Source organism: Loxodonta africana, chromosome 2, assembly GCF_030014295.1.
Source record: "Loxodonta africana isolate mLoxAfr1 chromosome 2, mLoxAfr1.hap2, whole genome shotgun sequence".
Classification (NCBI taxonomy): Eukaryota; Metazoa; Chordata; class Mammalia; order Proboscidea; family Elephantidae; genus Loxodonta; species Loxodonta africana.
Genome location: NC_087343.1, coordinates 190,518,506 through 190,542,399, shown reverse-complemented (window position 1 = coordinate 190,542,399; position 23,894 = coordinate 190,518,506). Strand labels below are relative to the sequence as shown.

The window sequence follows — 23,894 nt, the reverse complement described above, 5'->3', positions numbered from 1 at the left end:
GTGTGGTACATGTATTACATTTCTTTTTCACCTTCTAGGATTTAAGGATAGACAGTTCTCTGAAACTACTGAGGTAGACCTGAACCTTTACTCAAATAGCTGTCTTAATGAGTCTGCCTACCTATTGTGTCCTGTCTTCCACACCCTGCTCGTTAAACTGAACGGTGTTGTACTCATCTAAAGGTTAATCTAGCAGAAAATAAAATTTAACTCTCATTTCATCTGGTTGGTGGAATCAGTGGGTGAATTGTGATTTTCTGACGTAGTGTGAACACTTCTTGGAGAATAATGCCTTACCTGCATACATCTATATTATTTGGAAGATGTAGGGAAAGTCATCAGTATCAATTGCGTCTCTCACTTATGAATTAAACCTGATACAGATGTCTGTACGTTACCCTTCGTAGACTCTCAGGAAATACTTGTTGATTAAATAAGACTTGGATTCCATTTCTAGCTCTGCTGCTAAATAGTCTGTTTTCCTACTCTCCTGTCCACACCCTTTTAGAACTCAGTTGGTTTGGATTTCACTAGGACAAGTTAGAGGGTCAAGCAGTGAGCCAAAATGCTGAGTGTTTTGAAGAGAAAATCAGCTGGTGATGGCATGGTGTGCCACCCTGAAGGTGAGAGGATGGAAGACACCTGCCGCCTTTAGATCAAGTGATCAGATTGGGTGGAGAGAGCCTGGTTTAATCCAGGGGTATAACCAAATACCCTTTGCAGCATTAGTTGGTCCTGTCATCCTGGTATAGGGTATAGAGATTGCCTGCAGGCTAGAGTCGTTTTGTTTCATTTTCTGTTACGCATAGCCCAGATTTCGTTTGGCCCTAGGCCATTGGGGGAGTGGTTAATTGCATGGATACTTTAGAACCATTTTGAGAGTAATGTCTCTTAAATTAGCATTTTTCCTATTAAATATAGAACATTGAATTTTGACACACTCTCTACTTCCCACCTACTCTGTCATTTGTTTCCCACCTACTCTTACCCAGCAGTCTTACCTTTTCATCATGCCTCTATTTTCTTTTTACCTCTTCTCTCATCTATCAAACTATTATGGCTCTGTGTCTGAGTTCTGCAGAGCCTTAGACAAGAATGGCTGTATGTCCGTATGACTCATAGAAACAGATGAGCATATACCAGGTTAAGTATCTGGGTGCAAAGAAGCTGCATTAGGATTGTTCTAGAACTGCTGCTTGTAACATTCTCTAAAGAGAGATATTGCCACCTAAACAAAAAGGAGTGGACTCTTGCTTTTTTTTTTCTTCTCTTGGATTGAAACCAGAGTATTGTTTTGCTGCTGCTCGTGGTTGGGAGTGTATCCCTTGGCCAAGGATCTGGATCATCTGACCCAGTCCTAGTTCCTGCAGAGATTGAGCCACTGGCTCTACCCGTCTCCTCCACCGCTTTCTAGATTACCACCTGTTTGAGTTCCAGAGAACGGCATTCACAGTCCTTTAACTGAAGTTCAGAGAAGGGAATGTGAGGAAACGTTCCTATGATTAGGTTTCTTCAGGTGGTTCGGCTGTTAATCTCCTGGTACTGCAAAGCAGTCTCTTGCTTCTTTATAAAGTTTCTCAATTCCTGCTTCCTGACTTAATGTGCCCAAAGATCCGAGAGTCAAGCTACCATTGCCATTTGGTTCTTCCTATGTATCTTGATTCTCTTTTATGAAATTCCTTGACTATTTTTAAGGAGCCTTGGTGACGCAATGGTTAAGCGCTCAGCTTCTAGCTGAAAGGTCAGCAGTTCGAACGGCTGGGACCAGTCTGTGTAAGAAAGATGCGGCGGTCTGCTTCTGTAAAAATTACAGCCTGGGAAACCCTATGGGGCAGTTCTACTCTGTCCTATAGGGTTGCTATGAGTCAGAATTGACTAAATGGCAATGGATTTGGGTTTTGGTTTGACTATTTTTATATCCCGCCCGTATAGTCTGATGAAACAGTTTTTTACTCTTTCTTCTAGGTAATTTTTAAAAACATCCTTTGGAGAAAGTGTACTGAGTTGAAAAGAGCTACTAACTTGCTTTTGGAAGCTTTGGGTAGTCATCTAATGTCTCCATTTGCTTTTGTAGTTCCAAAATAGGTTAGGGGAATTTCAGAACCCAGGAATTAGCTAACAGGCAAACTTCTAGCTGGAATTTGGATGAAAGAATCAAAAAGAGGGATGGCCAGATACCTTTTGATGGTGCTTTTGTAAATTTTAGTTTTGATGTCAGTCTTTTATTTTTCTATTCAGTTGCTTTAGGTCGTAACCAGCCTTTGAAAAAGGAGAAACCAAAATGGAAAAGCGATTATCCTATGACAGATGGACAACTGCGCAGCAAGAGGGATGAATTTTGGGATACTGCACCAGCTTTTGAAGGCCGCAAAGAGATCTGGGATGCCTTGAAGGCTGCAGCACATGCTTTTGAGAGTAACGATCATGAACTGGCGCAAGCAATCATTGACGGTGCAAACATCACATTACCACATGGTAGGTTTGGGGTTCCTCAAGGCCAAAGGGAACACAGTCGGATCATTTGTAATGGCAATTGGGAACCCAATGGGAAGCATTTGGTTTTCTTTCTATGCATTATTCTAGTACCTTTTTTTTTCTTTAACGTAGCAAGGAATAGCATTCCTCTTTGCTTCTTTGTATACCTTTCAGTTTGAGACAGCTTTTACTTTGTGTGTTTATATTTTCTTAGGTTGTTTTAATATTTGTTAATCTCAGCAAAGAGAACACACTTGGCAGCCTGTATTTTCTTGTTTCCATGTAACCTAGTTCTCCAGTAAGGCCTCTTTTATTCCCCCAGCCCATCTATTGGAGCTTCTGCTTCACCGATTGCCTACTCCCGTTAGATGGTAGTCTCAGTTCAGATCTCAGAAGTGTAGAGACTCAGTAGATGTTCCTTTGGTCATTGTACTTTCTTATCAGTGCTATTTTTAGTATAATGAGCAAACTGAAACTTAGAAGTGAATCCCACGCATTCTTAAGGATAGCTTTCTGTGATTGTAGCCCTGAGCATTATGAGAAACCCCTTTCCGTTCCTAGGAATATGATTCTTCTGACCACCAAAAGCTTTGGATGTTCCCAGGGGTGCTTATATGCTGGGCCGTGCACATACTCTTGTCGGCCTCCTTGATTAAAAGCACATATGGAAAATTTTCATGCTATGTTGAGTTCAAGGTGGTAATTTTGTATTCATATTTTTTCTTTTGATTGCTCTCTTTGTACATTTCTTTTTTCAAGTTTTTCAAGTTAATATTTTTCTATAGTTACCTCTTCAGACCCATTATAGATAATCATCTAAATTCCTTAGCATCGTGTTCTACTTATTGTTAACCTTCACTGTTTATTTTCAGTCTCTCCCTTTATTTGTCTGCATCCTTAGAAGAACAGTGCTTTTTACTGTTTAATCATCTGCTTTACGTCCTTTGACTCTACTTCAAATAAAAGATATTTAACTTAATATCATTGCCAGCTTTCCGAATCTGTTAATTTTCTGAGTTAATTGTGCTTCCAAGAAACATTTCTTATTTTATAATACACAGCTGTCCTGCATTTTACTATGAAAGTTCATTAGTATGCCCTTGTGTTGTTAATAACATTTTTTGAGCACCCACGTATGTAAGTCACTTTTTTCTACACAGGTGCAAAAATGATCCCTTCCTGCATTTGAAGAACTTAGAATGCCATTTCATGGATGACATTTCATGAAAAATCCTTATTTTCCTGGGTAGTCTCTAAATTATTTATTTTCCTCTTATATGATTGGGGGGGTAGAAGGGGACATTGTCTTGCTCCACTACCTTTTTCAGTTCTGTAATTTCTGTCTTCAGATACTACCTTTGTACAGTATAAGGGGAACGGCCTACCTTTACAAATAGTTTTATTGTCCTTCTCTTTTTGATGCTTATATCCTATATATTTCAAGCAGAATATCCCAGTTTGTATAGGCTCGCAGGTTGGGATAAGGTCATGTACGTTTGGTTGTCTTAATTTAGAAGCCTGGGATCCAGAACCTTGGAACTTTTGATTCCTTACTTTGTACTTATCATAGTTAACGACAGGAATATCTGATTGTGTCCTGTAAATTGTGGCCTCATTTAAAAATCATGGAGGCACAGTGGCCCTGCTTCGCGTAGTGCAGGACCCCAAGCATATGCCCATTGGTTGTGGGCTCGTGTCTAAAGACTCAAGTCCCTCATTTTTGTTCATTCGTCTGTGAATTGCCAAGGAAAGTAATGGTGCTGGCAGCCCTACCAACCAACAGATCAGGGAGAATTATTCTTGAATATTTGGGAATATTGGATGAGCCTCTACTTCTCTTTTATATTTTCTACTTCAGCATGAAAGAATCAAGCTGATGTCTGCACCTTCCTCCTTCAACTCTCTGGAATAACTCTCAATTATTTTTATTGTCGTTGGTACCCTTGATCAAACTTTGTTCATATCTGAAACTTATCAATGATAGTTCTTGGGTAGACTTTTTAAATTATATTCTGTCATATACTTTCCAACTCACCGGCAGTGTATAACTAAGGTATTTAATTGTATGCTTTTACCTATACTTACTCAGTGGTATTGCTAAAAATTTTTGCATCTTTTTGGTGTTCTTATATATTTGAAACTTTGGGTGCATTTTGTTGTGTTACACCCTAAACATTCTCAAGTACTTCCTATTTTGAAATTTAAATTCTTGCATAAGCTTCAGCTATTGTTTAGCTCAATGTTTAAAAGCACAGGCTTTAGTATCAAACCTGGCCTCATTCCCTGCCTCTACAATTGTACTCACCAGCTGTGTGACTGGGCAGATCACCTCCTTGTAAACTTTGGTTCCCTCATCTAAAAATGTGGGTAATAACTACCTCATAGGGTGATTGTGTTGATTAAATGTGATAGTAACACATATAAATTGCTTACCATGGCTTCTGGCATCAAAAAAGCACTTAATAAATAGTGGTGCTGATGATTGTATTTCCTGAACTCTGGTATTAACAAATTCCTGTACCAAAATCTTTAATCATAGATTTTGATAATTTTCTGGATATATTGTCTTCTGGTGACATCTTTCTTGGGCTTTATGCTGTACCCTTCTCGGAGGAGACTGTGCCCTTCAGTATATGCCTGGTGAAATTTTTAGATTGTTTTGATTTGGTAGCAACAGTAGTCTCGTATATATTAACTGCACACCAAAGCAGTGAGGACATAGTTAGGTTGGCCTCATCCCATACCTGATTTGTGCCTGTTACCTTCACCTACATCTGTCTGTATTACCCATAGAAGTATTGAGCAGATCATAGATGGACAGTCTGAAGAGATTGTGGGGCATAGACTCCTTTCTAAAGCTTCCCAAATAAAATCCCTCTCCTTTCTTGTCATCCCCTTTGTCTTCTCTTCCCATAATCTTTTTATTTTCTCGACCTTATTCATACTGCACTCCCAATACAAATACTATAAAAAGCTCTTTAAAGTTTGAGAACCATGTGAAAATTTCTTGGTGTTTGCGTATGTCCTGCTGTGTTTTCTGTGTTGTCTGTTATCTTAGGTTGTTCAAAATGAGCAAGGATTGTGCTTTAGAATGTATCATTGTTATGTGCACAGAAATTGTGTGTTTGTTGATGGCTTTTTTTCCTGTGTGATACATGGTTACCTTCTTTCTGAGTCATTTTTCAAGGAACCAAAAAAAACACCTTTCCCTCCTGTTTCCTCCTTCTTTTCTTTTTCTTGTAGTAGTTCTTTGGATAATTATGTTCTTGTCTTAGTTCCACTGAGCAGTTTGTATTCATTATATCCCTGCTTTGTCCAAGAACAAAATTATTTTGTGTTTTTTAATTATCTTCCCCTGTTAATATCAATGATAAGTCTTTAGTTCATTGTTCCCAAATGGCAATGGGGAGAATTAAGAGAGACCTTAATTTCGTATCTACCTGAGAGTTTATATACACACATATATATTTTCACTTTGGAAATTATAACTCAGATTGAGGATGGTATGAACATGTGTATTGTGTAAAAAGCTCCCTAGTTTACCCTGATACCTTGCACCCCTTTCCGCAGCCTCCCCATCCTAGATAAACTTTATTTTTCTAGATTTGCACAGCATTTTTCTATTCATTGTCTTAAATTTTTTGAAGACTTACTAGCTTTTTTCCTTTCCTCTTTTTTATTCACTGCTGTTTTGCCATTACTTAGAAATCCTGCAAACATTCTCAATATAGTATTTCCCCAGTGAAACTAGGTTGTAGAAAAAATCACTTGCCCAAATTAGCATAAATAGGGTTAAAAAAAAAAAAAAAGGACAAGCCCGGTGGTGGTCATTTTTGCTTTTCAGAGTCTGGTACATAATGTAATGGCTATTCAGTAAGTTTTAGTTAAAGCTTGTTTAGTCTAAGCTCTTAGGTGGCAGAAACCGTGTCTGTTTAATGTTTTTTGATGATGTAATTATTTTATAAAGATGAAAAGGGACTTTAAAAATTACCTACTCCCTTCTCCTACCTTCTAAATTTCTAGAAAGGTTGCTGTCTGTCTTAACATCTATGATTATTTCATAACTATTAGCCTGAGGATGTTTTTTTTATATCCGTGTAGCTCAAATGTAAAAGCTCTTCTCCTAACCTACCTTCACTAATATTCAAACGGTATCTTTTTTCATTACTTACAGACTGGTAACTCCAACTTTATTCTTCTTGCTTATTGCCAAGCACTGCCAGTTCTCTAATTGGGATTTTGAAACCCTGTTTACCAAGCACTCATTTCTTTTGTCCTTTTTCATTCTTGGGGATATGGAGGATAAAAGAAGGTAATTAACTCTTGAAGACTTAATTAACTTTTTTTAATCCCTTTAAAATATGGGTTTTGAAGAGTTGTCCAGAATTTTTTTTTTTCCTTTTTCTGGTCTTTTTATCTCAAGGTATATCAAATATGAATAAATAAAATTACATATAATGCAACTTAATTTTTTTTTTAAACTAAGGCACTTATAAATAGCATATAAAGAATATTTTTATGGAACAGGAGCTGGCATATGATGAAAAGAAAGCTGGACTGAGAATCAGGAAGACATAAAATACCAATAACTCATGTTCTGAGTGCTCGCTGTGGGTCAGGCACTGTCCCAAGTGTTACATAATCTTGATTTTATTTCATTCTCATGCCCATAATAATCACCTGTAACAATTTCTGTTTTTCATAGATGAGAAAACCAAAGCATAGAGGGGTTAAATAATTATTCCAAAGTATTAAGTCATAGAATTGGGATCTGAACCTAAGTTGTGGATCCAACCGTAACTAAACCAGCTTAATGCCCTGAACAAGTCATTTCATCTCTATTTTTTGAAGCGATTACATAATCGATCTTCAATGTTTTTTCCATGTCTAACATTTTAGACCCCTCCTACACTATATAAAATCTTTAAAAAGGTGTGTTGTTGTTGTTGGGTGCCGTTGTCGCTTTTCAACTCTTAGTGACCCTATGTGATGGAGAAGAATTGTCCCATAGGATTTTTTAGGATGTAACCTTCTCAGGAAAGGTATACTTGCTGTTGATACTAAGGGAAAGGAACAGATTCTGTAGAACACGGACAGGTATGATATTGTAGATGCGTGGGCCTTGTTTTCCTTTCCCTAAAATGTATCAGAAGCCCATTAGAAAGCACCATGAATTCTGGTTGCTTTAAAGATCCCTGTAAGAATTTGTCATTTAACAAATTTAATTGATAGGTTAATTCATGGACCTAAAGCTTAGGAATGAAAGCATGAAAATATTGTACTTACCTGGAAGATGGTGTTTTTACTGTACTGTTGAAGTGTTTTGGATGAAACAGCTCCTTAATAAAGGATCTGATGATCGATTTATTATAAATTAAATGTTACATCTTTTTTCTCTCTCCTCAAAGAAACAAATGGTTTGGAGTTAAAAAATACAGATTTAGCCACTCCTGTCACTGTCACCCTTTTCCTTCAAATACAGCCATAAAAACTCTAAAATAGCCAAGGTAGGAGATTGCCCTCGAGTTAGTAGGCTTGCTCTGAAGAAGATCTCCTTTCTCTGCCAGTCTGGGTGTTGGGGAGGGAGGGGCAAGGGCTTCTTGACGCCCAGTGTCCCAGGGAAGGTCTGTGCCAAGTTCTACTTCTGTAAAGCCAGGTCAGCTTTAAATAGACCAAGGTGTCTGTGTGCTTCTGATCTGCTCCTCTGTCCATTTTAAAGAGCTGACACCCTGGAATTAAAGATCAGTGTCCCCTTAAAAATGTGGCAAAATGCTACACAAGTTCTTAATCATGGCTTGGCTATCACATGACTGTAGCAATGCATACAAGCTAAGCCATCCTTCAGCTCTGCTTGTTGAAGAGATGACACATTTGATTCTCCCGAATGCTGCTGTCTTCGTAGCTGGTTTGGTGGAATGAGAAGGCTACAACTCGTGCTTCTCCTGAAGCCTGACTACCAGATATCAGTATAATGTAATTCTCAGCAGTGTGTTTGTGTAGTAGAGCCTTAAACACCCCTGGCCTGTTACCTGCTAGCACCCCGGCCGTCCTGCAAGATCGCTCATACTGTCTGGATGGATGAAGGATAATTTTGATGGCCCTTTTGACATCATTGTGATTCAGGTCTGTACAGAATCTCAAAAAGCATAAATCAGTGGACTCAGGCTTTATGAAACCTTGATCTTTTGTGACATTGCTGTTGGTGAGCTGTCCCCATAAGTCTAGTTCTGAGATTCAAAATTTATGTGAGAAGGGAACCAGCATTTTTTTTGAGTGTTTTCTTTCTATGGGCTTATTTATGTAGTGGGCAGTTTTGCATGTATTTTATTATTTAAGCCTTACAACAACTCTGTGAAGTAGGTACTATAATCCTTGAGGAAGCAGACTCAACAATATCATAGAAAATTAGGGTCCAAATTCAAATTTGTGTATTATTCACTCTAAAGCACTGGGCCTTTCATCAGAGCTCACTGCCTTTCCTGGAGTGATCTGTTCTCCCATCAGGCCCAGCAGCAGACTACTTGAATTGGAAGTCTAACCCACTGTTTCATTCCTTACATTCTTTCTGATATTTCAGTGTTCTCGTCCTTTTGAGCTATATCCAACTCACTTATTTATTGAGGCCTTCTTTTGTCATAGAACGTCACGTTTGTTGGAAAATAGTGGAGTTTAAACCTTCTGGGTCAGTTAGAAAAGAGAAATTACGAGTAAAGGTGTGCTGTCATGCATCTTTTGATGAGACCCCATTGTGTAAAAGCCTCGGAGTTCTAGGACATTGGCAGCCTAGTCCATTTTCATAGCAGATTGACAGTGTGTTCTAAATACTAATTCTTTCAGCTTTATTGAGGTGTATTGACGTACGTTCAACAGTGCGTATTTAAAGTATACATTTTGATCAGCTTCGCCATTATGTAAACACCCATGAAACCATCACCACAATCAAGATAACATTGTCATATCCCCAAAAGTTTCTTTGTGCAGATTGATTTTTAACTTTTACACACCTGTTCACTTGACTCTGCTTAATCTCAGGTGATGAAAATTTTAAGAGTGAGCTGCACTTTTATAAGAGTGAGAGGAATAGAGGTATAAGCACTGAGGCCTTTGAACACTTGAAAAGACATCTTTCTTTTTAATCTGAAAGACTGAGAAAATGTAAAACATTAGGTTTAATGGCATTTAGTAAAGCTTTTTTTATTATTTGGCATCTAATTTAATTTTATGTTTATAATCTTTCCTGTGTTTTATTGACTATGCAAAGGCATTCGACTGTGTGGATCATAACAAACTATGGATAACACTGCAAAGAATGGGAATTCCAGAACACTTAATTGTGCTCATGAGGAACCTTTACATAGATCAAGAGGCAGTTGTTCGGACAGAACAAGGGAATACTGATTGGTTTAAAGTCAGGAAAGGTGTGTGTCAGGGTTGTATTCTTTCACCATACCTATTTAATCTGTATGCTGAACAAATAATCTGAGAAGCTGGACTATATGAAGAAGAACGGGGCATCAGGATTGGAGGAAGACTCATTAACAACCTGCGTTATGCAGATGACACAACCTTGCTTGCTGAAAGTGAAGAGGACTTGAAGCACTTACTAATGAAGATCAAAGACCCCAGCCTTCACTATGGAGTACACCTCAACATAAAGAAAACAAAAATCCTCACAACTGGACCAATGAGCAACATCATCATAAATGGAGAAAAGACTGAAGTTGTCAAGGATTTCATTTTGCTTGGATCCACAATCAACAGCCATGGAAGCAGCAGTCCAGAAATCAAAAGACATATTGCATCGGGCAAATCTGCTGCAAAGGACCTCTTCAAAGTGTTGAAGAGCATAGATGTCACCCTGAAGACTAAGGTGCGCCTGACCCAAGCCATGGTATTTTCAGTCACATCATATGCATGTGAAAGCTGGACAATGAATAAGGAAGACCGAAGAAGAGTTGACGCCTTTGAATTGTGGTGTTGGTGAAGAATATTGAATATACCACGGGCTGCCAAAAGAACAAACAAATCTGTCTTGGAAGAAGTGCGGCCAGAATGCTCCTTAGAGGCAAGGATGGCGAGACTGTGTCTTACATACTTTGGACATGTTGTCAGGAGGGATGAGTCCCTGGAGAAGGACATCATGCTTGGCAGAGGACAGGGTCAGTGGAAAAGAGGAAAACCCTCAACAAGGTGGATTGACACAGTGGCTACAACAATGAGCTCAAGCATAACAACGATTGTAAGGATGGTGCAGGACCGGGCACTGTTCCGTTCTGTTGTGCATAGTGTCACTATGAGTCGGAACCGACTCGACGGCACCTAACAATAACAACAACATCTAATTTAATTTTATGTTTATAATCTTTTAGTAAAATATTTTGAAGCTTGATTAAAGACAGCCATAGAAAACAGTTGACCAAGGAAAGTAGAACATCATCTAAGTAAGAGATAGATAAAAACAACTTGAGAAAATTATGCTGAAATAAGAGCAGAAGGTGGAGACCTGGCAGCTCTTTCCCGCCGTGAGGCGCTCTCAGGGTTTCCTGACTTGGGGCGATGATGCCCTGGCAGTCGTTATCCTGGTGCCATCTGTCTCTGCTAGGACTCGAGGCCTTCGGTGGGTTTGTGGGAAGAAAACAAAAAGACAAGTGTGTCCCTCCACAGAGGATAATAGGTGAGCAATGAAAGCCAGACTGACTAGCCCCTCTGTAGAACTAATCAAGAATTGTGCACTCAGTGGCCCATGAGTGATGATTAAAACCTTTTGATATTGCAAATGCAGACATGGCTAAAAGTGATTTTGGAAGGTAGAAAAGTCCTTACATTATCAACTTTTAGAGTGGTTCCTTCCCTTTTGTCTTTAAACACACTGATCTCATTAAGCAAACCTCTCTGTCTCAGTCATCTACTGCTGCTGAAACAGAGATAACCCCAAGTGGATGGCTTTAACAGAGAGAAATTTATTTTCTCACAGTCTAGGAGGCTAGAAGACCAAATTCAGGGTGCCAGCTCCAGGGGACGGCTTTCTGTCTTTGTCGGCTCTAGGGGAATGTCCTTGTCATCAACCTTCCCTGATCGAGGAGCTTCTTAGCACAGGGACCCCGGGTCCAAAGTACAAAGCTATTCTCCTGGCTCTTGTTTCTTGGTGGTATGAGGTCCCCCTTTCTGCTTGCTTTTCTCTTTTATATCTCAAAAGAGGTTGGCTCAAGACACAATCCAGTCTTATAGATTGAGTCCTGCCTCATTAACATAACTGCTGCCTAGCCGACCTCCTTAACATCATAGAGGTAGGATTTACAACACATAGGACGATCATTTCAGATGACAAAGTGGTGGATAGTCGCACAATACTGGGAATCATGGCGTAGCCAAGTTGACCCATATTTTTGGGGGACACAATTCAATCCATGACACTCTCCATCATCTAACTAGTGCCCTGTCTCCCTCTCACTCTTCTCAAATTTTGTAGATAAGTCATTGATAGTAATACGTCCGTTTTTGTCCCACACCGGCCAGCCTCACACCACTGAAACCTCAGATCACCATTTCCTTTCGTCTCACCTCAGAGACCTCATCTTCCATTTCCTTCTTTACCTGTTATTAGCATGACTGGCAAATAACGTTGTCAGGCTGCGTTTGGCACTGTTAGCTTCTCACTCCTCATGATTTGTCTCTGGCTGTTCATATTTGTCCTCTGCCTCCCCCTGCACCCAGGCTCTTTTCCCGCTTTCCATTAACCTTGTCTTTAACCGGGAACCAAGTCCTGTATGTATGTATGTATGTGCGTATGTATGATTATTTCACTCTGTCACTTAATAATTGCATGGCCCTGGACAAGTTCCTTCTTTCTGCTTCATTTTTCCCGTTTGTGAGATAGGTATAACAGACACCTTGTGGGGCTGTTCTGTAGAGGATAAGTGTTAAAATATGAAGTGCTTAGACAGGGCTAGAACGAGTAAGCACTCTTAAGTGTTTACTGTTATGTTTAAACTTACACGTTTGAGCTCTCACTTTTTCCAGTGCTGCTTCTGTTACCTACAGGTAATTCAGCCACAGTGTCTTACCAAACCTGAAACAGTTAAAGACTAAGCAGAGAATCCTCTAACATCAAGTTCTTTGTCACTCTGATTTCCCAGTTAGGTGATTCTTCTTTTTTGTTTTTTTTTTTTTTTCCATCACATCTAACCTGTCATCAGGTCCTACCAGTTACCACTGATTCTCTCAGGTCTGTTTTCTTTCTGTTTCTATAGTCGGGCAATCATTTAGCAGGCCCCCCTGGTTCCAGGCAGTCATTCTTCCTTCATACAGGTGGTAAAATAATCTTCAGGCTTTGTCTTGTTAACTAGTATAACCCTAGCATCTAGAACTTTGATTGACATATAGATTAAAAAAACTACTGTCGAGTTGATTCCAACTCACGGCAGCATCACAGGTGTCAGAGTAGAACTGTGCTCCATGGGGTTTTCAGTGGCTGGTTTTTCAGAATTAGATTACCAGGCCTTTCTTCCGAGACACCTCTGGTTAGACTCCAACTTCAGCCTTTCAGTTAACAGTGAGCCTTTAACTATTTGCACCACCCGGGCACTCCTGGCACGTAGCAGACAGTTGATATTTCTTGAATGTTAGCCACCTCTAGGAATTTTCTGTAGTATTAAGTCTAAACTCCTTAACCTTTCTATCAGGTTTTGCACTGTTGCTGCCCATTTGGTAATTTCACCTCACTTATTCTATATTCTACCTCAACAGGCACTTGCTATTCTGTACTTACCTTGTACTTATTCTTGTTTTCATATCATTTCCTCTTTTTTGGAATGCCGTTCATTTCTCTTGTGTGTCTTTAAGGTCGTGCCCAGAACCCACCATTTCTACAGCGTTTCTCCTTTTTGGCTTTGCCAGCTCTAGTCATTTTTCCATTCTGCGATGTCTCAGCTCCTGTGTTTCAGTTATCCGTTTGTGATTAAGTCTTTGGTGAGGATGTTGTATCTGCCTGCCCTGGTAGTAAGCTCCTGGGCATCAGGGACAGCCATCTTAGCTCTCTTGAACCTCTTTCCTCAGTGCTAGTGACACACCCCGCATACGCTGAGGTGTTTAATAAACATTCATGCAGTGACTGTGGGATGTAAGAATTGTTTCCTAGTGACCTTACGAAGGGCTAAAAGAGGTAGTTTGGGGTAGTGATCACTACTAGCAGAGAAGTTTTGCTTTTAGTAGAGATTTGGGGGCATTAAGTGGTGGGGGACTGGGAGTAGATTACTTAACAGGGCCCAGGCTGTAGAGGAGCCAGTCTGCTCTGGATAGGTAATCCTGGAGTAATATTCAGCTGTGGACTATGCTGTAAACGGTGATTATTTTTATTGATATAGACATACCTCATTTTATCGTGCTTCACTTATTGCACTTTGCAGATACTGGATTTTTTTTTTTTTTTTTTTTTTTTTGCAAATAGGTTTGTGGCAACCCGTGTCACGCAAGTCTTTCGGTGCCATTTTTCCAACAGCTTGTGCTCATTTCGTGTATTTGTGTCACATTTTGGTGATTCTCACGATATTGCCAACTTTTCCTGATCTCTGTGATCAGAGATCTTTGATGTTACTATTGCGATTTTTTTCAGGGCGTCACAAACTGCACCCATATAAGATGGCAAACTTAACTGATAACTGTTGTGTAGGTTCTGACTGTTCTACCGAGCGGCCGTTCCCCCATCTCTCTCCCTTGCCTTAGGCCTCCCTATTCCCTGAAGTACGACAAGGTTGAAATCAGGCCAGTTAGTAACCCTACAGTGGCCTCTAAGTGTCCAAGTGGAAGGAAGAGTTGCACATTTCTCACTTTAAATCAAAACCTAGAAATGATTACGCTTAGTGAGGAACGGATGTTGAAAGCTGAGATTAGGCCTCTTGAGCCAGTTAGCCAAGTTGTGAATGCAAAGGAAAAGCTCTTGAAGGCAATTAAAGGCGCTACTGCAGTGAACACATGACTGATAAGAAAGTGAAACAGACTTATTGCTGATAAGGAGAAAGTGTTAGTGGTCTGGATGGAAGACGGAAGCAGCCACAACATGCGCTTAGGCCAGAGCCTAATCCAGAGCCAGGCCCTATCTCTTCGGTGCTGCGAAGGCTGAGAGAGGTGAGGAAGCTGCAGAAGAAAAGTTTGAACCTAGCAGAGCTTGGCTCATGAGGCTGAAGGAAAGAAGCTGAGCTGTGTCCGTAACATGAAAGCACACGGTGAAGCGGCAAGTGCTGGTACAGCAGCTGCGGCAAGTTACCCGGAGGATCTAGGTAAGATTGCGGATGAAGGGGCTGCACTGAACAGGTCTTCAGGGTGGGTGAAACTGCCCTATACTGGAAGAAGGTACCACCTAGGGCTTTCATAGCTGGAGAGGAGTCACTGCCTACCTCCAAAGCTTCCAAGGACAAGCTGACTCTCCCGTCAGGGGCTAACACAGCTGATGACTGGAAGTTGAAGCCAGTGCTTATTTACCATTCTGAAAATCCTAGGGTCCTTAAGAATTATGCCAAGTCTACCCTGCCTGTGCTCTATAAAGGGAACCACAGAGCCTGGATGACAGCACATGTTTACAACGTGGTTTACTGAGTATTTTAAGCCCGCTGTTGAGACCTATTGCTCGGAAAAAAAGATACCTTTCAAAATATTAGTCCTCATTGACAATGCACCTGGTCACCCAAGAGCTCTGATGGAGACATGCAAGGAGACTAATGTTTTCATGCCTGCTAACACAGCGTCCATTCTGTAGCCCATGAACCAAGGAGTAATTTTGACTTTCAAGTCTTGTTATTTAAGAATACATTTCGTAAGGCTATAGTTGCCATAGATAGTGAGTGATTCCCCTGATGGATCTGGGCAAAGTAAATTGAAAACTTTCTGGAAAGGATTCAGCATTCTAGATGCCATTAAGAACATTTGTGATTCACAGGAGGAGGTCAAAACATCAACGTTAACAGGATTTTGGAAGAAGTTGGTTCCAACTTTCATGGATGACTCTGAGGGGTTTGAGACTTTAGTGGAGGAAGTAACTGCAGATGTGGTAGAAATAGCAAAATAACTAGAATTAGAGGTGGAGCCTAAAGACGTGACTAAATTGCTGCAATCTCATAAAACTAATGGATGAGGAATTGCTTCTTACGGATAAGCAAAGAAAGTGGTTTCTTGAGGTGGAATCTACTTCTGGTGAAGGTGCTGTGATCATTGTTGAAATGACAACAAAGTATTTAGGATATTACATAAGCTTAGTTGATAAAGCAGCAGCAGGGTTTGAGAAGATTGACTTCAGTTTTGAAAGAAGTTCTACTGTGGGTAAAATGCTATCAAACAGTATCCCATGCTACAGAGAAATCTCTCATGAAAGGAAGAGTCAACTGATGTAACAGACTTCATTACTGTCTTATTTTAAGAAATTTCCACAGCCACCCCAACCTTCAGCAACCACTACCCTGATCATTAAGCAGCCTTCCACATCAAGGCAAGACCCTCCACCAGCAAAAAGATTATGACTTGCTGAAGGCTTAGATGATGGTTAGCATTTTTTAGCAATAAACTGTTTTTTAATTAAGTATGTACATTTTTTTTAGACATAAAACTGGTGCATACTTAATAGACTACAATAGTGTAAACAACTTTTACGTGCACTGGGAAACTAAAAAATTTATGTGACTCACTTTATTGTGATATTCGCTTTGTTCCGGTGGTTTGGAACCTAACCCACAGTATCTCCGAGATATGCCTGTACTTTATTATCCCAGATATTTAATTTGGGGAGAGAATAAAACTAGCTTTAAAATAAAATTAAATCGTATTTGACTTCATGGTGTGGATTTGTAACTCAGATTATAATTTAGCAGAAGTGGGCAAAAAAGTAGACGAGCCAGAAAACTTAAATAAAAAACAAGGTACCTTTTTTAAAAATATTAAAACGTGGAGCTTCTAAGTAACAAAGAATCTGGATAGTTAAATTTTGGTATCATGAACTGGAGCAAGAAGATACACTGTCTAGCTATACCCTTCAGTGGCATTTTTGTTCTTACCCATTTGTGATTTGAAAACTGAACCCTCACTTGGCTGGACTGAAGGGCAGAAGGGGAAAGACTCCTCGGTTCTTTCCATTGTGATGGAGGAGTGATTATTCAGATCTAGGAAGAGCCATTGTACCTATGAGAGCATACCTTTGTTTTGAGATGGGTGTGCACTACTGTTGGGGCACTATGTTGTTGTCGTTAGGTGCTGTCCAGTCAGCTTTCAATTCATAGCGACCCAATGTGACAGAGTAGAACTGCTCCACAGAGTCTCCTAGGCCGTAATCGTTACTGAAGCAGATCTCTAGGTCTCTCTTTTCTCCTGAGAAGCTGCTGGATGGGTTTGAACCACCAACCTTTCTGTTAGCAGCCGAGCACTTAACCATTGTGCCACCAGGGCTCCTTGTGGCACTATACAACGTGCCAAGAGCCTTCAAGGTAGTTTGGGGTAGAGATCACTAGAGATTTGGGGGCATTAAATGGTGGGGGACTGGGAGTAGATTACTTAACAGGGCCTAGCCCTAGTTTCCAGGGAAGTAAAAAATGCAGGCTGCTTTTCAGTCAGGACATCATTCTGCCTGTAGTTGGACCGCTTCAGTTTGTAGTCCTGCTATTTTATTTTTTTTTACATCTGCCATAGGGTATGAAGATGAAGAAGCAGGCATAAATCTGGAAACCAGTGGTCAGCAGTTTCATCCTACCTCGTTTTGCTGTTTGACAAAATGATTTTAAGTTATATTCAAGTTTGCACAGCTAGTTAGTAATAAGGCTGGGAATTTCATCTTGGTGATCTAATTCCAAAAGTTAATAATTGGGAATGTTTTTCGCACAGAACAATCATGTAAATATATTATTGTACCCGTAAAATAAGGCTGATGCTGTTTAAACCCCCAACACCAGCAGGTTATGTGTCTGAAGATGTTTTCCTAACAGAAGTGATAGGTCTGTAGTGAGCTCTTCCTTTTTCCTTGTTCTCCTGATAGCCAGCCCATCTGAAAGAAGTGTTAGGCTTTGCGTCAGCTATGTATAAACAGTGAAGCTTACTCAGCAGACTCTACCCATATTTATAAATACATTGGCACTGCGGTGTGGTGGTTACTGGTATAGGGAGCTGCTGGTGGTCACAGCTGTGCTTGAAGTAGATCATTTCTACAATATAGCAGTGTTCAGATTCATTAGTGAACAACACAGAGGCCAAACAGTATCTTTCAATATCTGGGGTAAGGGAGCAGAGGTTCATGTGTGTTATGCTTGATGACTGAGCTATCACCAAGCCCATCTGAGGTAACTTAGAAAGCAATCCCAATCTACCCCATTGCGGGTTGGTGACGACTGTTCAGTCTCCTTTCAGATGGTTTGTATTTTCACCCTACTGATTGGTAATGAATAGGCTTACCAGTGATAAGCAACTCAGTCGACTTTGTTCATCACAGCATAGTCTGTTCATTTGCACGGGCTAGCCCAGTGACCACAGGGATGGGTTCATGAACTCACCTGCTCATTGATACCCACTTCTCAATGTCCCACTCCCCATATTCACTACTGTGCGAATGAGTGTTTTGAGTATGGTAGATGTTTTCTTTAATCCAAAGTGATAATCAGCTAACATTAATGTTCCAGATTGAGCAAAGGACATGCTATGAATAACATTGAAATGAAACATTCATTAAGTATTCTTTCAAGTGCCCCAGGGGAGGTCCTGGTAATTATAATGCGTTGTTTATGCTTTATAAAGAAATGAGCACAAAGGAGAATGAAGAAAACCAAAGACACAAGGAAAATGTTAGTCCAGCCAAAGGACTGATGAACCACAGCCTCTACCAGCCTGAGCCCAGAACAACTAGATGGTACCTGGCTACCACCCCAGACAGCTCTGACAGGGATCACAATAGAGGGTCCCGGATAGAGTGGGAGAACAATGTAGAACAAAATTCAAATTCAAAAAAAGGACCAGATTTATTGGTCTGACAGAGACTGGAGGAACCCCCCCTCCAAGCCTATGACCCCTGGACACCCTGCTAGCTCAGAATTGAGGCCACTCCCGAAGTCCATCTTTTGGCCAAAGATTTAGACAGGCCTGTAAAACAAACGATAACACATCTGAAGAACGTGCTTCTTAGTTCAATCAAGTATACAAGGCGAAATGGGTAACACCTGCCCAAAAGCAAAAACAAGAAGGCAGGAAGGGACAAAAACACTGGACGAGTGGACACAGGGACCCCACGGTGGAAACAGAGAGAGGGCTCACACATTGCAGGGATTGCAATCAATGTCACAAAACAATTTGTGTATTAATTTTTGAATGAGAGACTAATTTGCGCTGTAAACTTTCACCTAAAGCACAATAAAATTTTCTTCTTTTTTACATGAGCCATTAATACTTTTTTTTTTTTTTTTTTTAACCACATATGCTTTCTTTCCCTTCCCTGAGCTAGCTGGTTGTAAATTTCATACGTCTTTTGTTCTTCCTTTTTAACCCATAGCTTTTCTGTAACAGATTGATTAATTGGGGTAAATAAAACACCTCAGTCATTTCTATGGTAATTGCGCAGATGAGATTTCCTGAATTAGCCATGAGTCTGAGGCAGCCGGTAAGCTTGTAATTTCTAGTTTGTGGTCTCTTTGGACTAAGCACCTATGGCCACGCCCTTCAATTTAGGAAGTCCAGGCACTAAGAAAACTACTCTGGAACATTCTGTTGTGAACTGGGCGTAGGAATCCATTTTTTCCGTGTTTTTTTTTTTAAATAGGTGATCCATTTCTTGAAAAGATATCCTTTTGATTTGGTTTAAGCATTAATGTTGTTGCTGTTAGGTGCCATTGAGTCAGTTCTAACTCATAACGATCCTATATACAACAAAATGAAATACTGTCCAGTCCTGTGCCACCCAAGCATTAATAATATTAATAAATTTGAATTTTGTGTGCTTTTATTTCCTGTGATTATCTTTTAATGAAAGTGCAAATTAGCTATAAAATGACTTAGAAGGGGTGAGGCTGAGGGGGAAGGAGCTAGGGTCCTAGTTTACTTAAAATTAGATAAATACTCAGATAATTGGACATGGGCCTCGATGATCATCATTGATGACCATCTAACAATGATTGGCATTACTTTATATTTTTTCTCTACAATGGTTTGTTACTAAGAGCAGCTTATGCAGTTTGCAGGATATAAACAACAATGCCTTTGTTTAGATTTAACTCTTTTTTTCTCTGTCTCTGAAGGTGCACTTACAGAATGCTATGACGAACTGGGAAACAGATACCAGCTTCCAGTCTACTGCTTGGCACCACCAATTAACATGATAGAAGAAAAGAGTGACATAGAGACTCTGGATATTCCTGAGCCACCACCCAACTCTGGTTATGAATGTCAGCTCCGTTTGCGCCTTTCCACAGGCAAAGACCTCAAACTAGTGGTCCGCAGTACAGACACGGTATTCCACATGAAGAGGCGGTTACATGCAGCAGAAGGAGTAGAACCAAGCAGTCAGCGTTGGTTCTTTTCTGGCAGACCTCTCACTGACAAAATGAAGTTGGAAGAACTGAAGATCCCAAAGGACTATGTTGTACAGGTTATAGTGAGCCAACCTTTGCAGAACCCAACACCAGTTGAGAACTGAACTAGTCCTGTTGGCTGGTCCTCCAACCCTCTCCTCCCCTACTCCTTTTTACGGTTGTTAATGTTGTTGTTTCCTACCCTATGGCGTGAAATTTATTTTCACTGCTCTGAATTCCCTATGAATGAATTTAGTTCTGAGGAATGACCAGTGAAAATTTCCATCTGTGATGGAGACCAACAAAAATAATAAAACACAAAGAGCCAGCCTTTGAGACTCATGCAATTACAGTTTCTTGTTTGCAAGGCAGTTAAGGAATAAGACAGCCATTTATTTTGAAACAACCAACCCTATGTAATGGCTGTATTTAAATTGGACTGTAAACAGAACATTGCATTCATGAAGAACAGCACCTAGCACCTTTTGAATACAAAACTTTTTTTTTTAATAAATCAAATTGTACAATTTCCAGAAATCATCGATGATAGTTACAAATTTGAGCTTTTTTTATGGAAACTGAAAGAGCAGAGATTTGCTTCTATTCTGTTTTAATTACTATTTAGCCATAAAGGAGTAGAGACTGGCAAATTGTGTTTCAGTATCGCTTTTCCCATCCCCATATGTCGAGCTCCTTATTTACGCTCACACTAAATTTTGGTGCCTTCCATCCTGCTGATGGCAGCCACCCTTCTGGAACACTAGGCAATAATTTAGTTAATGCAGTCAGATCTCTGATTTTCAACTGATACTCAGTTGAAAAGTCCCTCGTCTTCTTACTGCATGGGTATTTTGAAATGTCTATATAACAAAGCTGTTATGTTTTCATATCCAGGCTTAGGAGGTCACTACTATATATACCTTCATTGATCTACCTATTCTGCTTAGAACTTTTGATAGCTAACCAGCCCCCCAAATGCACAGTTCCTGGGCCAGGAAACACTATGAATCAAGTATAGCTGTTCCCACTACAGAATAATAAAGTAATACCTCTTCTTCCCCAATTTGTAGGAAGGATGCAAGAAAAATCCGTCCTATCTATGCCTGAGAGAATTGTGCCTATTTTCAGTCTTTTAGAGAAAATTTCAACTCATAATTTACAAGTGTAAAAGGTTTACCAGGGTCACTTTAAACATCAGCAGTGAGACCAAATGATGAAACATTGCTTTATACCTTAGTGCTTTCGGTTCACTGTTAACCTCTAGTCACAGTGGACAACTATTTCCCTCCCTGATCTTTCCTAGCAAAGAGGTAAATTACGAACCATCTGCAAATTGGATTAGGGGACTAAGAAATTGGAAGGTAACCTGATTCTTCTGTAGTGTAGCGGGGAGGAAAGCTGCTGAGAATTATGTTTAATTTGGTGTCTTTTTAAAAAAAGTTGGTTCCATACGTGAGAAGGGGCTAACGTGATCACTTTACCCCCAAGAATCCATGAGATGGAAGAGTAGAGGCAAGAAGGCACTTCTGCTGCTTTCAGTTGGACAGTGTCAAACTTCCACACCTCTTCGGATGTGAAGCACCATTATTAATTTTAACGGCAAAATGAAACTGCTGATTAGTTTAAATGCAATTATTTAAAATGGTATTAAATTTCCTATAGCCTGATTAGATATATCTATAATTGTAACTTCTCATGTTTCTAAGAGCTTTAACTAGTTCCCTTTTTTTATGCAATCATTTTTAAGATTGTGGCTACATCTGACTTAGGTTTGTTGATGATTGAGTCTGAATTCAAGAGAAGACAGCAGCATTAATTCCAAAGGGGGATTTTTACATTCGGAGGTGAAAGTATAAAGGGTATCTAAATAAAATGCCTCTGTCATTACAAGGTTTCTTTTGTTCGTTTGTGTGCCACATTGAACAGCAACATCTCAGCGTTTGTCAACTGGAAAAAAAAAGTTCAAAGCTATTTTTCTTAAGTAAATTTGGTGATATCATCAATGACCTATAGTTGGTAAAATGTCCTTTTTGTTTGTTGAGGATCTGAGCTGTCTTAAGAGTTTATTTTAAAGGAACATATACTTTGAATAATAAATTCCCCAGGCATGTTTAACGAACCTAGGCGAGAAAACCATGGTGCTGTTTAATTGTAAATAGATTGATGTAAGATTGGACCAATACTTGATGTGTATAATTTTAGTATGTAGGGTTTTTGTGCTTTTTAAAAAAAAAAAAAAAATTGTTTTTCAATTTTTCTCCTTGTCTTTGCCTTTATTCTGGGTTTTTAGTTATTGTTACTCTGTATAAAGGTAATCTGCCTCATTCAATGAGAAGTGTGAAGGTTTTCCTCCTTTTTTAAAACCTCAACTCAATAAATAACAAGTTCATTATCACAAAGTTAGGCTTCGCTATACAGAAGTTTACACGGCCATTTATAGACATGCTTCATCTTCTGCATTTAAATTTTGGTCTGAAATAGGTTGTCTTTTTTTCCTAAGAATCATGCTGTAAAGCAAACTCATAATTCAGTTTTTCAGAAGCACTGAGGTCATTTGTTACCCATTTTGAATCAAAATAGCAGATTTTGTTTTGTTAAATTTTATTTAAAATAGGCACTACATGTGCATGATTAAAGTGTTCCAAACATATCACAGTGAGAAGAGGCTTCCTTATACTCAGTCTCATCTCCCACTTCTCCTCAGAGCTAACGACCCTTACTGGTTTTCTGTGTGTCCTTAAAGATACTCAAGTATAGTGGTTCGCAAACTTGAGCATGCTTCAGAATCACCTGGAAGGCTTATGAAAACCCAGATTGCTGGGCCCTTCCCCCAGAGTTTCTGATTCAGTAGGTGTGGGTGGGTGGGGCCCAATAGTTTGTATTTCTTACAAGTTCCCAGGTGGTAGTGGTGCTGCTCGTCTGAGGTCCACTCTTTAACAATCACTGCTCTAGCGGATATGAGTATATTCACCCACCAACCCAACCCCCTTTTTCCATAAATACATAAGCTATTCTTCCGCACCTTTGGATTTTCTCTTAATCTTTCAGAGATTGTTCTATGTAAGTACATCTGGGGCTGGTGCGTTGCGCTTAGAGCTGCAGTGGCATTCCATTGTATGGAGTACCACAGTGATTACAGACCTTTCATCCTGGGCAACTAGGCTATTCCCACTCTTTGGCTCCTGTGAACCATGCTGGAGATAGACCTTTGTGTCTGTACAAATCTAAGGAATGCACTCTTAGAGCGAGAATTACTAAATCAAAGAGCATGTCCGTTAGAGTGGATGCTGAACTACACTCCAAATAGCTTTTGCTGATTTATACTCCTACTACGGCAGTATGACAGCTTATTTCCCTGGACCCTAACAACGTTTGTATCTTTGCCAGTCTGATAGGTGAAAAGCTTTGTCATATGGTTTTACTTTGTATTTTTTCTTGTGAGTTAAGTTTAGCATCTTACTGTATATTTAACGGCCCTTTGTGTTCTGAGAATTGTCTTTACGTTTGCCCACATTCCTGTTGCTTTTTTGTCTATATCCTCTTGATTAGTAAATCTCTTTCTAAGTAAAGGAAACTTGGCCTTCTCTGTCATGTGTTGTCATTTCTTTTGTTTTTGCGAAATTTACCATGTGTAAATTTTAAGTTTTACACGATTGTGTCTGTCCATCTTACGTATTTTATGGCTTCTGGGTCTTTCCCATCCTGAGATTATACATTTTTTTCTCATGTTTTTAGTATTTCTTTTATGGTTTCGTTGTTATCAGGAGTTTATTTTGGTGCAAGGAGTAGCAGTCCAGATTTTTTTTTAATACAATTTATAAAATTTCCTTATACAATTAATTAAATAATCTTTGTTTTTTTGTGTGAACATTTTACTGTGGTTTGGTTGAAAGT

The 23,894-nt window shown here is 39.6% G+C and overlaps 2 protein-coding genes across 5 annotated transcripts in view; both read left to right on the top strand.

Annotated features, from left to right (window-relative positions):
* Positions 1-20,330, top strand: part of UBTD2 (ubiquitin domain containing 2) — a 63,910-nt gene extending 43,580 nt beyond the window's left edge. For all 4 annotated transcript variants that reach the window (XM_003404658.4, XM_010592551.3, XM_064279121.1 and 1 more), the window contains 2 exons: positions 2,239-2,475; positions 19,728-20,330. In XM_003404658.4, the coding sequence (XP_003404706.1) occupies positions 2,239-2,475; positions 19,728-20,125 (635 nt within the window). In that variant the 3' untranslated portion in view covers positions 20,126-20,330. The remainder of the gene's footprint in view (positions 1-2,238; positions 2,476-19,727) is intronic.
* The window catches only part of SH3PXD2B (SH3 and PX domains 2B), a 406,416-nt gene that overhangs the window by 222,522 nt on the left and 160,000 nt on the right, over positions 1-23,894 (top strand). The window lies entirely within an intron of this gene.